The sequence below is a fragment of the Scyliorhinus canicula genome, chromosome 3, assembly GCF_902713615.1.
Source record: "Scyliorhinus canicula chromosome 3, sScyCan1.1, whole genome shotgun sequence".
Classification (NCBI taxonomy): domain Eukaryota; kingdom Metazoa; phylum Chordata; class Chondrichthyes; order Carcharhiniformes; family Scyliorhinidae; genus Scyliorhinus; species Scyliorhinus canicula.
Genome location: NC_052148.1, coordinates 157,265,008 through 157,281,949, shown reverse-complemented (window position 1 = coordinate 157,281,949; position 16,942 = coordinate 157,265,008). Strand labels below are relative to the sequence as shown.

Here is a 16,942-nt window from a genome sequence, read left to right as displayed (position 1 = left end):
ACATACACTTTGAACACAAACGGAGGGCACAGCTCTCAGTCAATGTTGTGTGCAATCAGCACGCACCTCATGTCACTTGCTCCTGCGTTACATGCGCATCACTTCAGTCTTACTGGTAGAAAATAAAATATGCCCCGGAAATCTGTGGAATGTGGCAACCCTGTGCATTGACGAATGTCAACAAAATGTCTCGTGGGCCGCACTTAGAACCCGATAGGCCACATGTGGCCCCTAGGCCGCAGGTTGCCCACCACTGTTCTGGACACTCCCCTGCCCCCAGCTAGGGGAAACATCCTTCCTATATCTGTACTCACTCTCTCTCTCTCTCTCTCTCTCTCTCTCGAGCCCTGCGAAAACTTTCTATGTTTGAATGAGATTACCTCTCATTTTTCTAAGCTCCAGAGGACAAAGGAACAATCTGTTTAATCTTTCCTCATAAGACAACTCCTTTATCCCAGAATTAAATTTAATGGAGCTATGCTGCACTCTATGACAAGTATATCTTTCCTTATCCAGGCATCTGGGGAATTGGCGGGAAATTGGAGTTGAGGCAGAAGATCAGCCATGATGGTATTGAATGGAAGAACAGGCCAATATGGTGCAAACCCGACATGTGATTGTTCTTATTTCTCTACAGATAAAGATATATCACATTGCATATGGAGGCCTCAAGAATCTTGACTTCACAAACTTCTTGGATGAAACTAGAAAAATCATGGAGCAGTACAAGGTCTTTATGCCTTACAGTCTAATCTTTTTTTGTGTATCATGAAAGTTACATATTAAATCAAATAAGCATAAGCGCTCAGTCCAAGAAATTGTACTGGAATCATAGTGGAATAATGACGGCTATGAGAAGTCCATATTTGTGAAAGGGAAATTGTGTTTAACATATTTTGTTAAAGAGTTCTTTTTGATGAAGTAACATTCAAGTTGGATAAATGAGAACCATTAGATGTGGTGTACTTGAATTTCCAAAAGGCTTTTGATAAAGTAACAGATCAAAGACATACAAGATTGAATGGTTAGGGGGCTGGTTTAGCTGTTAGCTAAACAGCTGGTTCGTGATGCCAAGCGAAACCAGCAGCACGGGTTCAATTCCCATGCCAGCTGAGGTTATTCATGAAGGCCCCTGACCATTCTCAACCTTGCCACTCACCTGAGGTGTGGTGATCCTCAGATTAAATCACCACCAGTCAGCTCTCATACTCAGCCTATGATGAACATAGCCTATGCTTATCTGGGACTATGGTGACTTTAATTACTTACAAGATTGGTAGCCATGATGTGGAGATGCTGGCGTTGGACTGGGGTGGGCACGGTAAGAAGTCTTACAACATCAGGTGAAGGAGCTACGCTCAGAAAGACCTGGTGTTGTAAGACATTTTACTGTACAAGATTGGTGGTAGAGCACACGGTGCTCATATGAGCATGGATAAACAACTGGTTGGCTAACAGGAAGCAAAGAGTAGGAATAAATGGGTCTCTTTCAGATTGCCAAGCTGTAACTTATGGAGTGCCCTGCCACGGGGATCAGTTTTGGAGCCTCAGCTATTTGCAATCTGCATCAATGATTTGGATGAAGGGACCAAACGTATGGTAGCTAAATTTGCTGAATACACAAAGATAGGAAAGAAAATAGGTTGTCAGAGGAGGTAGAGAGTCTGCAAAAGGATAGTTAAGTGAGTGGGCAAAGAATTGGCAGATGGAGTATAATGTGAACTTGTTCACTTTAGCAGGAAATGAAATGAAATGAAAATCATTTATTGTCACAAGTAGGCTTCAAATGAAGTTACTGTGAAAAGCCCCTAGTTGCCACATTCCAGTGCCTGTTCAGGGAGGCTGGTACAGGAATTGAACCGTGCTGCTGGCCTGCCTTCGTCTGCTCTAAAAGCCATCTCTTTAGCCATGTGCTAAACCAGCCCCTGGGAAGAATAGAAATGCAGTGTGCTATTTGAATGCAGAAAGATTATAGACCTCAGTGGTACAGAGGGATCTGGGTGTCCTGGTCTATGAATCACATAAGGTTGTGCAGGTACAGCAAGTGATATGGGAGGCAAATGGAATGTTACCATTTATTGTAAGAGGAAGGGAATACAACGGTAGGGAGGTTTTACTGCAGTGCCCAGGGCTTCGGTGAGACTATACTGGGCAAGGTTTCCAGTTTGGGTGACTATGTTCTCCCACCAGAGGAGAATTGCTACCTACATTCCCCTGGGAATGCAAATCAGGTAGAAATTCAGTACCCCATGCCATACAAATTTATGCCCGGTGAGCAATAGGAAGGATTCTCCAGGCAATCCCGCTATCGGGCTGCCATTTTGAGCGGGCGGCCCGAACGTGAAGTCCTGCAGGTGCCATTTCCCCCCCGGGCCCCCCCCCCCCCCCCCCACCCCAGCATCACAAATCAGCCCCCAAACATTGGATTTTGGGTTGCCTCCTTCCCGCAAGTACTGAGGTCACCCTCCCCACAGGGACCCCCTAACGAGAGAGACCCCTCCACAGAGACCCCCAATTAGTGGGACAGAGATCCCCCAACTAAAGGAACCCCACACAGAGACCCCTAACTAGGTGGACCCAAAACTAAAGGAACCCCCAACAGAGACTTCCTAAATAGAGGGACACCCCACAGGGCCCACTGACTAAAGAAACCCACCACATAGATCTCTGAACTAGAGGAGGCTCCCACAGGGACCCCTTAACTAAAGACACCCACCACAGAAACCCCCTAACTTGAGCCCCCCCCCTCCCAACAGGGTCCCCCTAACTATAATGACCCACCACAGGGCCCTCATTATTAGAGGGATCCCCCCACAGTGACCCATGCCCTCACTCCCCCTGCAGAAAAAAGAAACCTGTCTGGAAGCTAGAGAGGAGTCCAGACAGTGCAGTGACAGAAATTACAGTTGTAACACTTACCTGGAAGCACCACGTGTCCAGTCCTGGAAAGAGAATAGTTGTGACCTGAATTTAAGCCCCTCAGACCCTGTAGCTGCAAACCATTCATTAATTTCTAGTAGTGGGCTGTGATTGACAGCTTCCACAAAACAGTTGCAGTCTTAATTCATTCATCTCCTTTCATGTGTGAGCGACTCTAAGTGATGATACCCCAATGTTTACAAACATCAACCACATCAAATAGAGGTAAATGCACTGGAATCACATGATTGAGTGATTGGAATACACTTAATGATCAGAATGGCCATAGAACCAGAGAATCACGGAGGCCGGAGAATAGGGTGCTGGGTCATTAAGACCTGTTTGCATTTATTTACAGCCTGCCACTGGTGTGCGAACGCGAACCCCAATCCTGCTGCCAGCTGCGGGGGGGGGGGGGGGGGGGGGGGGGGGTGGCGGAGTATTGGAAAATATTTCATCTGGACGCCAGCGGCTGAATTCTCCGAGTCTGTGATCGGCCGCAGAATAGGCTTTTACGCCGAAACGGGCTGCGGTTTTGGAGCCGAATTTTGATTCTCCACACGGTGAGGCCACACGCCTCACGGTAGCATGGTGGTTAGCATCAATGCTTCACAGCTCCAGGGTCCCAGGTTCGATTCCCGGCTGGGTCACTGTCTGTGTGGAGTCTGCACGTCCTCCCTGTGTGTGCGTGGGTTTCCTCCGGGTGCTCCGGTTTCCTCCCACAGTCCAAAGATGTGCGGGTTAGGTGGATTGGCCATGCTAAATTGCCCGTAGTGTAAGGTTAATGGGGGGATTGTTGGGTTACGGGTATACAGGTTACGTGGGTTTAAGTAGGGTGATCATTGCTCGGCACAACATCGAGGGCCGAAGGGCCTGTTCTGTGCTGTACTGTTCTATTTCTATTTCTATTTATCCCCAAAAGTCGCACGATGACCGATACTCCAGGCCCCTAACGATTCTGTGCCCCGGATGGGCCAAAGCCCCGACGCCGTGGTTCTAACCAGCTATAAAAAATCGTCAGCCAGTCTTGCTGGCTGTTGAGGCATCCGGAGAGGTATGGGTCGGTGTCGGGGAGACCTTGGGCTCCCAAAATGGAGACGGCCGTGCCTGCTGCGGAGAGGAGGAGATGCCTTCCAGGGTCCAGGCAGTGTCGGGGAAGGTGGGGCATACACGCTGAGCGGACGGGAATGACCCGCCATGACAGGGTGATGCCCACGCAACAGACATCAATATGATGGCCATGTTGATGGGCACCCACCCTTGACGCTGGCTCATCGCAGACATCACGGCCGTTTGGTTATTTGCTGGGCACCTCGCCAGCCACCCCACCCACCGGGGGTGGAGACCGAGGACCACACCCACGGCAGCCCCCGATGAGGGGTGTGCCATGGAACGGTGGCCCTGGCGGGAGGGACAGGCAACAGGTGCGGACGCACTGACTGGGCGGGGGTGGGGGAACATGCGTGGCTGGGGCGCACGGTGCCAATCGGGGTGACCATGTAGGCCATAACACCTGGTTGTGGATGGGTGTATGTGCCATGATCACATATTGTTTCCCCTCATCCCCTGCAGATCATAACGTTTGGCCACCACCCAGCAACGTTGGCCGCTGAGGCTGGGGCCACTGCCCTGCATGCCGCCCTGTGGGAGCATGAGCGGGGGCGGCTGAGAGAGGAGGCGGAGGCCACAGCAGAGAAGCAGGCCGCAGAGGGGCAGGTGCCAGCCACTCAGGCTGCAGGTCCGCCTACTCGACAGGCCAAGGAGGAGGGACAAGATGAGGGGGAGTCATAGGACGACGATGACAATGAGGAGGAGGAGGGGGAGGTGTTACTACGGAGGCGCTTGGTGAGGCCCCGTGTGTACCAGTGCCACATGTCCTTCCAGGAACACCCAGACAGGGCATGCAAGAGGAGACAGCCGATGAGCCGGGAAACCGTGGCTCACATATGCCACATGATGGCACATTTGGCACCGCGTGGGACTGGGGGAGGACACACTCTCCCGGTGACCATCAAGTTTACGGTCACCCTAAACATCTATGCCACGGGTTCGTTCCAGTCGCCGAGTGGGGACCAGTCCGGCATCTCCCAGGCGTCGGTGCACAGATGCATCGTGCCGTGACTGACACCCTGAATGCCCTTGCGAACTGCTACATATAATTCCCCGTGGACCGCGCCCACCAGGATGCCCAGGCGCGGGTTTCACCACCGTCACAAGGTTGCCCATGGTCCAGGGGGTGAGCGATGGGGTGCACCTAGCCCTGCAGCCACCATCGTATAACAGGCCGATGTTCATGAACAGGAAGGGTTACCACTCCATGAACATGCAGTTGGTCTGTGACCACCAGGTGAAGATCTTGCACGTCTGCGCCTAGTACCTGGGCAGCGTGCATGACTCTTTCATGCTGGCGCAATCATTCATCCCTGGTATGGTCGAGGGACACCCCCCCCACGGCTGCAAGGCTGGTTGGTGGGCGACAGGGGTTACCTGTTGCGGTCTTAGTTGATGACGCATATACAGAGGCCACAGACCGATGCGGTGACCCGCTACAATGAGGCCCACTGTGCGACCAGGGGTGTGGTCGAGGGGTGCTTTGGGGTCCTGTAAATACGCTTCAGGTTGCTGGACCGTTCTGGAGGGGCTCTCCAGTATAACTCGAGGAGGTTTGGCCGCATCGTTGTGGTCTGCTGCGTCCTCTACAATATAGCCCAGCAGAGGAGTGATGTGCTGGAGGTAGAAGAGGAGGAGGGGAACAGGCGGAACATGGGGTTGAACATGGGTGGGAGGCCGCACTACCCCACCGGCAGGGTCAGCGAGCACGGGATGAGTTAATAGCCATACGTTTCACCAACTAGGTGGTGGTGGGGGGGGGGTTCTCTGATGCGCAGGGGCACGGACACCACAAAACGGCACCACCTCACCACCGACCAGAGTCACCTGCCCCACCACCAACTCCCCTCCCTCCCACACCATCGCAACACCCGCATGCACACCACCCCTCAATTACACATCCACCTACGGAACATCGAGCTGGGGACACAGGGTTGCCAGTGACAGCGGGACTGGTCCATGGCACGGAGGATGATAACAGCCCGTTCTGCAATGAGCTCTGATCTCCAAATCGTTACCCAATGTCTGACTCATGCACACACTAAAACACTCCACCTTTTAGCTGGGGGCGGGGTGGTGTAGACGTCCGGTGGGCGGGTTACCGGAGCTGCACGGCAAATCCACCAGTATTCAATGTTCCATCACCCCCTCCGCCACTAATCTCCCCCCCCCCACCCCCACACACATCGAACAGCACAGATCAGCTTCCATCGGTGATAAAATGTTTAATTTGTAAAGTTATACACATGTGCCCTAGCCCCAATAACTGAAGTGTGCCCTGCACCTGTGCAAACTTACTAAGTGTCTAACTTACGGGCCCTATCACTACGTCTACATGGTTCCCCAGACGGCTCAAGGAGTGGAGGTGGACTGCTGCGACACTGTTGCCGCACGTTTCCAGGGACTGCCTAGCCTGGATGTGGCTGGCTGCTCCTTGGGTATCCCGGCTGGCGTGGTGCCACCCTGCTCTGCCCGTCGCCTACCAGATGCACCAGGGACGGTAGGGGATGGGGGAATCCAAGGTGATGCGGTGTTCCAGGTCCTCCCGTGCAGGAGTCACCGGTAAGGTGCCCAGCACCTCCTCCTCCCTCGAGATGCCCAATGGCCCCCAGGCCTCTCCATGGGACGCAGGTGCGAGCGGAGCCCTCCCCCAAGGCACCCCCGATAACTGCCGCTGCCAGTCATGGAGGCCTGCAATAGTATCGACCAGGGTCTGAACGTTAGCGGCTATGGAGCTCAGGGAGTGGGCCATGCCTGACTGGGATTGTGACACCTCCCTCTGGGATTGTGAGACCTTCCTCTGGGACTGCACCATCTCCTTCTGGAACTGCACCATCTCCCTCTGGGACTGCACCATCTCGCTCTGGGACTGCACCATCTCGCTCTGGGTCTGTGCGATGCCGGCCAGCACTTGGTCAATGGCGCGGATGTTCTCAGCCATGGCCTGCTGGGACTGGGCCATCACCTGAGCAATGCCGCCGATGCTCTCAGCCATGGCCTGCTGAAAATGGGCCACAGTGTGGAGCGCCGCTGCAATCTGCAGATGGCTCTGGCACATGGTTGCCTGTGAGTGGGCAGCCTCGTCCTCGGTCACGACCGCGCCTGTACAGATAGCCCCACGCCTGTCATAACCTGACCCATGTCTGACACCTTCGCCCCATTGTCTCCACCGCGGACGCCACCCGTGTGGTTTCGGCCTGGGTGGCACGCATGACCGGCACCACTCCCTGCTCCTGCACGTGGTTGAACTCTTCCACCTGCGTCTGCAGGTGCTGCAAGTCGGACGTCAGCCGATTGTCTGGTCCCTGGGTCGCTGACTGCATCAGATCAATGGATGGGAGTGAAAATTCCAGGAACCCGGGATCCGTCTGAGCGACAGCTGGTTGCTGGGGCCGGCTGCCCTCCGACCGTCCGGCCCCTCAACTGCTCCTACCTCCACCTGCTGAATTGGAGCGGCTGTGTGGTGCGCACCAGTATGTGTCGCAGGAGCTTCCTCACTAAAGATCTCAACCGAGGTGATAGTCTCTGCGATGGTGGAGGATGTGGGTGATAGCAGTGCCGGAAAGTCATCATCGGACCTGAAATCCGGCATCTCCTGTGTTGTTGTGTGCTGTCTGTTGGATTCCTGTTTGTCCGTCACCTGTGTGTCCCTCCCCTGTGTCATTGTGTACTGTGTGTCCGTCCCTCTGTTTTTGTCCCCTGTGGAGATATGTCCTATGTAGATGTGTCCTGGCTCGTGTCGGACGCAAGGCTGTTGAGGTGGCTGCACTCCCCATCGATGCTTCCGTCCCTGGGGGGCACCGGCCCTGGCACTGGCTGGGGGTGGGGGACACCGGATGTGCCTGGAACATCGCTGGCTGGTCCTGTAAGAGATAATTCAGCATATATGGTTAGACAGAGGAGGGGGTGGGTTGTGGTGAGGGGGTGGGGTGGGCTGAGGGAGTGGGGTGGCCTGAGGGATTGGTGTGAGGGGGGTGGGCTGAGGGGGTGGGGGTTGGCACAAATGTGTTGTGAAGGGCCATGGCCAGGCAGAGGGGCTTTCTCACTTGGTGGCCCGGACCCGACCTCGGCAACCTCCCGCTCCTTGGACCCGCCAACTATGTCAAGTGCCCTCTGCTCGGGCACAGTGAGGGGAGACAATTCAGGCGCTCCATCCCCGGTCTTCTCACCTCCCTGCGGTTATGGGCGGACTTCTCCTGGTGGGGGGGGAGGGGGGGGGGGGGGAGCACACAAACATCAACAGTGTTAGACGGTCCGACACATGCGGCCCATCGATTGGGTCTGTGATGGCCTTGGTGCACAGGGCACAAGGCCACCGCGGCTGGCATGGTTGGGTGTAGTCATGTGGGTCAGGGCAGGAGTGGGACCGTCCCACTATGGGGAAGGGGGCTCACGTGTGGGGTAGGGGGGGGGGGGGGGGGGGGGCTCACGTGTGGGGTAGAGGGGTTGGTGCCAGGGATACAGTGCTGAGTACTAACCCTGGCTGACCCGAGTAGGTCGTGCAGCTTCTTTCGGCACTGTTCACCTCTCCTGGCAACTGGCCCGATAGCACTGACGGCCTCAACCACCTCTGCTCACGAATGGCAGATGATGACGGCTGGTGCCCTGTGGCCGGGTCCGGGGTGCGGAACCCGCCCCCCCCCCCCCCCCCCTCTGCTCTGCGGTATCTAGTTCTCCCTCAAAATCACGGCGCTGCACGGCGGGCGGCCATCTTCCCTGAGACAGATGTGTGATCGGGGAGATCTTTTTTAAGGCGCCACGCCGTCGCCATCAATGTCGCGACGTCGAGTATTGGCGGTCGCTCCCTCGGGAGCTTTCTGCGGCACCTGTGCTGGCCCCTTGTGGGTCGCTGAATCAATTGACCTGGGGGCCCACTGACGCCGTCATAAACTTTACGGTCTTTACAACTGCGTCAACACTTAGCTCCATCATCTAGAATCCAGCACCAGATTCTCCAGCCATGAGGAAACATGCTTCGGGCAACCCAGTACTGAGAATTCACCCCACTGTGTACAGTATTCACTTGAGAGGCAGTTCATAGAAGGTTTACTGGACTCATTCCTGGAATGTTGTCTTATAAATAAAGGTTGTACAGGTTAGGCTTATACCCATTGGGGTTTAGAAAAATGAGAGGTAATCTCATTTTTAAAAAAAAGATCCTTTTTTGGGTGGATACCCAGATGTTTAGAGATGAGGAGAAACGTTTTTCCCAAAGGGTCGTTGATGTGTGGAATTCGCTGCCTCAGAAAATAATGGAGGCTGTGTCTTTAAATGTATTCAAGGCTGAGTTAGAAAGATTTTTGTTAACATAGAACATACAGTGCAGAAGGAGGCCATTTGGCCCATCGAGTCTGCACCGACCCACTTAAGCCCTCACTTCCACCCTATCCCCGTAACCCAATAACCCCTCCTAACCTTTTTGGATACTAAGGGCAATTTAGCATGGTCAACCCACCTAACCTGCTCCTCTTTGGACTGTGGGAGGAAACCGGAGCACACGGAGGAAACCCACGCAGACACGGGGAGACTGTGCAGACTCCGCACAGACAGTGACCCGGTGGGAATCGAACCTGGGACCCTGGCGCTGTGAAGCCACAGTGCGCTCCACTTGTGCTACCGTGCTGTCCCTTGCTTAAGCAAAGGAATCCAGAGTTATTGGAGGGGGGGGGGGGGGGGGGGCAGACAGGAACGTGGATCTGAGACCACAACTGGATAGCCATGGTCTTATTAAATGGTGGAGCAGACTTGAAGGGCCAAATGGCCCACTCTTGCACTCATGTTTCTATGCGTGTAAGAGTGTATGCCAGGAGTAGCACCAGGTATAATTATCGCATCCATTCTAAATCTACAATACTTGTGCATACTGAAGAATGCAGCCACATGCTTTGGACAATCCTAAGCATCCCTGCAACCAACCAATGGAGGAGATGAAAGCTGTGTAGCTCAGTTGTGAAAGTTAGTGGGCAAGTAAAAATTAATGGGAGGAGAATGCTCATGAACACCCCATCCTCAATGATGGCAGAATCCAGCATGTGAGTTCAAAATCCAAGACTGAAATATTTTCAACCATACTTAGCCAGAGGTACTGAGTGGCTAATCCATTCAGCCTCCTCTTGAGGTTTCCAGCATCACAGAAGCTGGTCTTTAACCATTTCAATTCACTGTATGTGTGTTAAGAAATGTCTGAGTGCATTATATGAAGGCTATGCCTGATAACATCTGAAAACTTGAGTTCCAGAACTAGCTGTGCCTCTAGCCAAGCTGTTTTACCTGTTCACAAAAAGCAGGACACATCAAATCTGGTGAGATACGGCCTTGTCGGTCTCCTCTCTAACATCAGCAAAGTAATGGAAGGTGTCATTGACATAAAACAGCACTTACCCACTAATGTTCAGCTTAGATTTTGCCAGGACCACTCAACTCCAGATTTCATTCCAGCCTTAGTCCAAATCTGGAGAAAGAGCTCAATCCCAGAGGTGAGGTGAGAAGGACTGCCCTTGACATCTAGGCAGTGTTTGAGAAAGTCTGGCATTATGGCATACCAGTAAAACTGAAGTTAATGGGAATCAGGAGAAAGCTGTTCACTGGTTGAAGTCATATCGAGTACAAGGTGATTGTGGTTGTGATGCAGATTTATGCAAGAGTTCCTCAGGATATTAAATGAGGAATTATCCTAGGCCTATCTTCAGTTGCTTCACCAATGACGTTCCCTCCATCATAAGGTCAGATTTGGGGGTGTTCGTTTATGATTTCATAACTTTCAGTTCCATTTGGAACTCCTTGTGCCTGCATTCAGCAATCCCTGAATAACATTTAGGCCTGCCTGACAAGTGGCAAAGTAACATTCCTGCCACACAAGTGCCAGGCAATGATCTTCTCCAAAGAGTGTGTCTAACCACCTCCCGATGACATTCAATGGCAATACCATTGACAAATCAACGCCCCTCATCTGAGAGGATACCTTTTACCAGAAATATAACAAAATTATAAATACTGTAGTTACAAGAGTGGGTCGCAGGATGTGTATTTTGTGCTGACTCTGCAAAGTGCGTCCACCATTGACAATGCACAAGGCAGGAATGTGATGGAATTCTGTCTCCTTGTGTGGATGGGTGCAACTCCCAACAACACTTAAGGAGCTCAGCATAATCAAGGACAAAGCAGCCTGCTGGATTGTCATCCATGTGTCCTCTAAACTGCTTGCCAACCAATGAGTTTCCAGGCTGTCTGTGCATAAGCCAGTCCCTTTACCACATATGCCTGACCGTACAAAAAAAATTAAAAGAGGCTGCACACTTAAAGAAATTGCTTGTGCACTCAAAACAAAATTGCAGGGATTGTTGATTGATACCACAGTCACTATCTTAAACGTTCACTTCCTTCATCTCCAGTGAGCTGTGTGCACAATGTATATCATGCGCAAGATACATAGACATAGAATTTACAGTGCAGCAGGAGGCCATTCGGCCCATCGAGTCTGCACTGGCCCTTGGAAAGCGCACTCCACTAAAGCCCACACCTCCTCCCCATACCTGTAACCCAACAGCCCCACCCAACCCCTTTGAACACTGGGCAATTTAGCATGGCCAATCCAACGAACCTGCATGCCCTAAGGCTGTGGGAGGAAACCAGAGCACCTGGAGGAAACACACGCAGCAGACACGAGGAGAACCTGCAGACTCCGCACAGACAGTCACCCAAGCTGGGAATTGAACCTGGGATCTTGGGGCTGTGAAGCGACAGTGCTAACCACTGTGCTACCATGCTGTCCCGATATTGCAGCAACGCGCCCATTTTTTCAGCAGCACCTCACAAAACTGCAACCTCTGCTATCTACAAAAACAAGGGCAACAAGCACACTGCTCTCCCTCAAGTTCCCCTCCAATTCACATACCATCCTGACTTGGACATATAACTCCATCCCTTCATCATCACTGTGTCAAAATCCAGGAATTCTTTGCTGAACAGCACTGTACTTTCACCACACACACCGCAGTGGTTCAAGAAGGTGGCTCACCACCATCTTACTCAAAGATAATTAGAAATGGGCAATACTGGCTTCCCCAGAGATCCATGAATGAGTAAAAAAAATGATGTGACTTTGCTTTCCCCAAGTGCTTCCACACTGTGGCTTCCATTTGACCTTCATTTCTATCCTTTCTACCCCACAAATCCTCTATCATGATCTAAAGGCACATCTCATGTACAACCAACCTCTGGCCATTACTTTGCCCAACCTAGTTTATTCATTGGCTCCAGCACAAATGGAGCAGTACTGTTTGAGTGTCACCATCATGTCAAGAAAAGGAATATAGGACTAGTTCCTCCAGACTTCTTACATTGTCATACATCAGAAAAGATCATGATGTCCATCATGCTTGTCCTAACCAGCCGACAATTCAACCTTGTACTGTTCACAAACTATTTGGCAACACTTTGCAGTAACAGGATAATCTGCCTGTATGTTTGCTAACGATGGAGCAATGTACATTCTAGTTGTATTTCTTCTTCTTTCAGCAGACGGAGTATTTCTTTTAACCGTTGCCGTATCATTTCCCATAAGTTGTTTTGGCTCTTTTTACCTACAGGAATCTGCCATTTATGATCTTAGTACATTTCTTTCCCAACATTTTGAAAAAGACACTGACAAAATGCAAAGGCTTGTAAGGTTGGTAGCTGAAAAGGAATTGGATGCTGGTATTGACTGGTAAGTGCCTTTAAAAAATTTTAAATTAAATATCTGTAACATTTTGAACACAGTCAAATTGATGGTGAAATTACCACTCATTCAGATATTTTCCTGCTCCTGCTCTTCCTCTTATTAGGGGCAAACATGATAGTGATAGATCCCATTTTTTCAGTATTATGGCAGTATCATTGTCTACACAATAGGTTGGAGCTAGTGTGATTGAAGTATAATTGGGGGATGATTAATATCCCATCAACATTCCAGTTATGATTAGCTCACTGAAAAGCTATTTGACTTCCTATTATTACTGGGCCGACAGGTATTGTAGCCACTGTCCTTTAAATCTCTCCTGGTGAAATGGTATGGGGCAGTAACTTTGTACCTGGGAGACCTGAATGGCAATAAGTAATTTCCCAGAGTTAATGGGCAAAATTCTCTGCCACCCGTCGCCAGTAGTGGGGTTCCCAATGTGGCGGAGAATTGGGCGTCGGGGAAAAAAATGGATGCTCCGGCTGTCTGCTGGCAGCGGGATCGAGGTTCGTGCCCGCACACCAGTGGGAGGAGGATGCAAATGAGTCTTAATGACCCAAATTGCATCCACTTAACAGGCTGGGCACCATATTCTCCCGCGTGATTCTCTGGTCCTCTGTGCTGGGAATCACTACAGGTATTGGCCCCAAAGTCCATCTGAGGGCCACCCTCTCCCCCCACACAATGCCAGAACTGCCCACCCACCCCACCCCCACCAGACCACCCCTTCCCACAGCCATCCCAGAGACACCCTAAATAGAGACCCCCAGATATTCCCCTAAATAGGGGATCCCCCAGAGACGCCCTAAAGAAAGAGACCCGCAGATACCCTTAAAAAGTGGGACCCCCAGGGACTCCTTAAATAGGCAGATCCCCACCGACAATCCCTAAAGGAAGGGACCCCTCCCGGGATCCCCTCACAGACCCAAGAGAAATGAGACCTCTGTCTGCAAGCCCCCATGAAAACAGAGAGACCTGTTAGGAAGGCCCCCACAGAAAAGAGACCCACTGTCTGGAAGCTAGAGTGAAAAACAATTACTGCTGTAACACTCACCTGGGCAATACACCTGTTGGCTCAGACTGAGGAAGCACACATGTCAATTCCTGGAAAGAGAAAGCAGTGACCTATGTTTAAACTTCAGATCCTTGAGTGGCGAGCCACACATTTGACAGCTTCCACACACACACAGCTGTGAACCTTGCTTCATTTACCTTCCTTCATGGTTCAATAACTTTGAAGTGATCTGACCAGTATTTACAAACATCAACCACTTCAAAGAGAGTTAAGTGCATTCCCATCGCCTCCTTCACTCGAGTGATTTTGAAGTACTCAACTGGAAATTGACAGCACTTTAGTGACTGGTCTAGTCTCGGATCCAGAACCGTGTTAAACCCACCCCCCCATAATCAGCTGGTACGAGTCCAGGTCCAGAATTTTCCCCAGCCCCCTCCTGACAAATGCAACATCATCTCAGTTTGGGGAGTATATATTCACCAACAATGCAGCCATTCCCTCCAGCTTCCCACTGACCATAATAAATCTACCCCCCGGGTCTGCCTCGATCCTTCCCACCTCGAATGCCACCTTTTTATTAACCAGAATTGCCACCCCCCCCCTTGTATTAAAGTCTAATCCTGAATGAAACACCCTTCTTCAGTCTGTCTTGGTCTCGCAGCTTCAAGTGCGTCTCTTGCAACATAGCCACGTCCGCCTTCAGTTGCCTCAAGTGTGTGAACTCACAGGCTCTTTTGAATGGTCTCCCCCCCATCTACCCTCCCACATTAATCTTGAGCTCACCCCCCACTTTGCTTCCGTGGACTAGCCCTCCCAGCTTGCCTGGCAGCTCCCGCCCCGGCGTCTAGCATCCTACCACCTGCTGGTTCCCCTCCACCCCACTCATTTCCAGGACAATGGCAAAAAGCACAAAAGACAAACAAACAATTGCTCCCAAGATCCAAGCACAAAGGCTCACCCCATTTCCCTTAACAAAATCTTATCCAGTCAAACATATTTGAACAGAGCCAGATGGAACAGATCGAGGAGAAAAAAAGGAAAAAGGAATTATACATGCAGAATCTCAAACAACTTTTTGAACATCGCAAATTAAATTACAAAGTTCAAAGATTAAGGTTTTTACAAGACGAAATATAACTTCTAACTCAGTTCTCCACAGACAAGGTTCAAGGTTTTTGTTTTCCCATCAGGTTATTGTCCTTCATAAAGTCCGTCACGTCCCCCGGCAAGCCAAAGTACAGCTCCCGACCCTTGTAGGTCACCCATAGACGGGCCGGGTAAAGCAGTCCAAACTTTATTTGCTTCTCATACAGGGCCACCTTGAGCTTATTAAAACTCGCCCTCTTCTTTGCGAGTTCTGCTCCCTAGTCCTGGTACACCGGATCTCAGCATCTTCCCACATGCACCGTTTCGTCTGCCTGGCCCATCTCATGATACGTTCCTGATCTAGGAACCGATGCAGTCGCACCACCATCGCCCTCAGGGGCTCACGGCCCTGGGGCTTACGCATAAACGCTCTATGGGCCCGGTCCACCTCCAACGGCTTGCGGAACGCACCCTTCCCTATCAGCTTCTCCAGCATCTTCCCCACATACGCACTGGCATCCGATCCTTCCTTCCCCTCTGGCAGACCAACGATCCGGATATTCTGTCTCCGAGCGTGGTTCTCCAGGTCCTCCACTTTCTCCAGCAGTCGTTTCTGTTGGTTCTGTAGCATCCCGATCTCCGCTGCCAGCGCGGTGGACTGCTCTTCTTGTTCCGCCGCCAGCTCCTCCAGCCTCTGGATCACCTGTCCCTGGGTCAATCTCTCCTCCACACGGTCGACCACCGCCCTAATCAAATCCACCGCCAGGTCCTCCGCACACTCCTTGCGATGTTGAGTGAACTTCTCAGTCAAGAAGTTCACCAACTGGTCCATCGATCATTGAGCTGGCGAGGTCAGACCCTGTGTCCCTGCCATTGCCTCCTTCGAACTCTGGCCCTCGCTTCCAACCTACTTTTGATTGCTCCTTTTTCGATTTTTTCCTGGTCGCAACTCCAAAACTAGTGGTCACCTTCTCTTCTCACTTTTACACCTTTGTTTTTCGAAAAATCCGTGTGGAAATCCAGCTTAAAAGCCACAGAAAAACCACCAAGGGCGGGAGCAGCCAAATGTGCGACCGTTCACTCCATGGCCACCACATTTTTAATGCACTCAAGATATCCAAATCACTTAACAGCCAATAAATAACTTTTTAAGTAAAGCTGTAGTTGGAACGTATAAAATGCAATAGACAATTTGCCAACATTATGGTCCTCAAAACAGCAATGAGATAAATGAACTGATAATCTGTTGGAGTGGGTGTTGGTCAGCTTGTGACTAGAATGAACACATCAACACTAAATTAATGCTAATTTTAAGTAGGACATGCAAAATGAGGTTTAAGCAATTTTCATTTCAACAATTCCTTTGAAGAAAATAGGATAGTCACCTGCCTTTAAATGTTGCTTCACAGCGCCAGGGTCCCAGGTTCAATTCCCGGCTTGGGTCACTCGGTGCAGAATTTGCACAATGTCCCCGTGTATGCGTGGGTTTCCTCCGGGTGCTCCAGTTTCCTCCCACAAGTCCCGAAAGACGTGCTTCTAGGTAATATGGACATTCTGAATTCTCCCTCTGTATATCCGAACAGGCGCCGGAATGTGGCGACTAGGGTCTTTTCACAGTAACTTCATTGCAATGTTAATGTAAGCTTACTTGTGACAATAAAGATTATTATAAAATCATTATGTAGGAGTAGTAGTGGCACTGGCCATTTACCTTTATGCTGGAGTTTCTACATTTACAACGTCTGACAGTTATCGATTAATGCCGAGAGAAATGTTGCATTGTTCACCTTTCTGCTGATCTATTCCATATTTCTTTTGTAGCACTTCCTGAACCTGTGTACTCTGTATCATAACTATTCTTTTCAAAGGTATATGGGCAAGAAAAGACTTCCATTTAATGGAACAAAGCTACAAAATTTGTTCAATGAAGCACTCGTACTATCTCTGAAATACCTTTTAGTGAAAGTTTATAGTATGAAAAGTATTGAAGAAGCGAAAGAAAAGGTATTTAGTTCTTTTATTTTGCACATATTGAATGTATTAGTATGTGACAATCTGTTTTGATTATTTCACTTTAGGTATCTGTTATTATA

The 16,942-nt window shown here is 50.7% G+C and overlaps 1 protein-coding gene and 1 long non-coding RNA gene across 5 annotated transcripts in view; one reads left to right on the top strand and one right to left on the bottom strand.

Annotated features, from left to right (window-relative positions):
- Positions 1-16,942, bottom strand: part of LOC119963045 — a 53,809-nt gene that overhangs the window by 2,449 nt on the left and 34,418 nt on the right. For both annotated transcript variants that reach the window (XR_005460018.1, XR_005460017.1), the window contains one exon: positions 13,803-13,852. This is a non-coding gene — a long non-coding RNA (uncharacterized LOC119963045). The remainder of the gene's footprint in view (positions 1-13,802; positions 13,853-16,942) is intronic.
- LOC119963043 overlaps positions 1-16,942 on the top strand; it is a 133,502-nt gene that overhangs the window by 109,586 nt on the left and 6,974 nt on the right. For all 3 annotated transcript variants that reach the window (XM_038791551.1, XM_038791552.1, XM_038791550.1), the window contains 3 exons: positions 638-730; positions 12,618-12,736; positions 16,718-16,853. In XM_038791551.1, the coding sequence (XP_038647479.1) occupies positions 638-730; positions 12,618-12,736; positions 16,718-16,853 (348 nt within the window). The remainder of the gene's footprint in view (positions 1-637; positions 731-12,617; positions 12,737-16,717; positions 16,854-16,942) is intronic.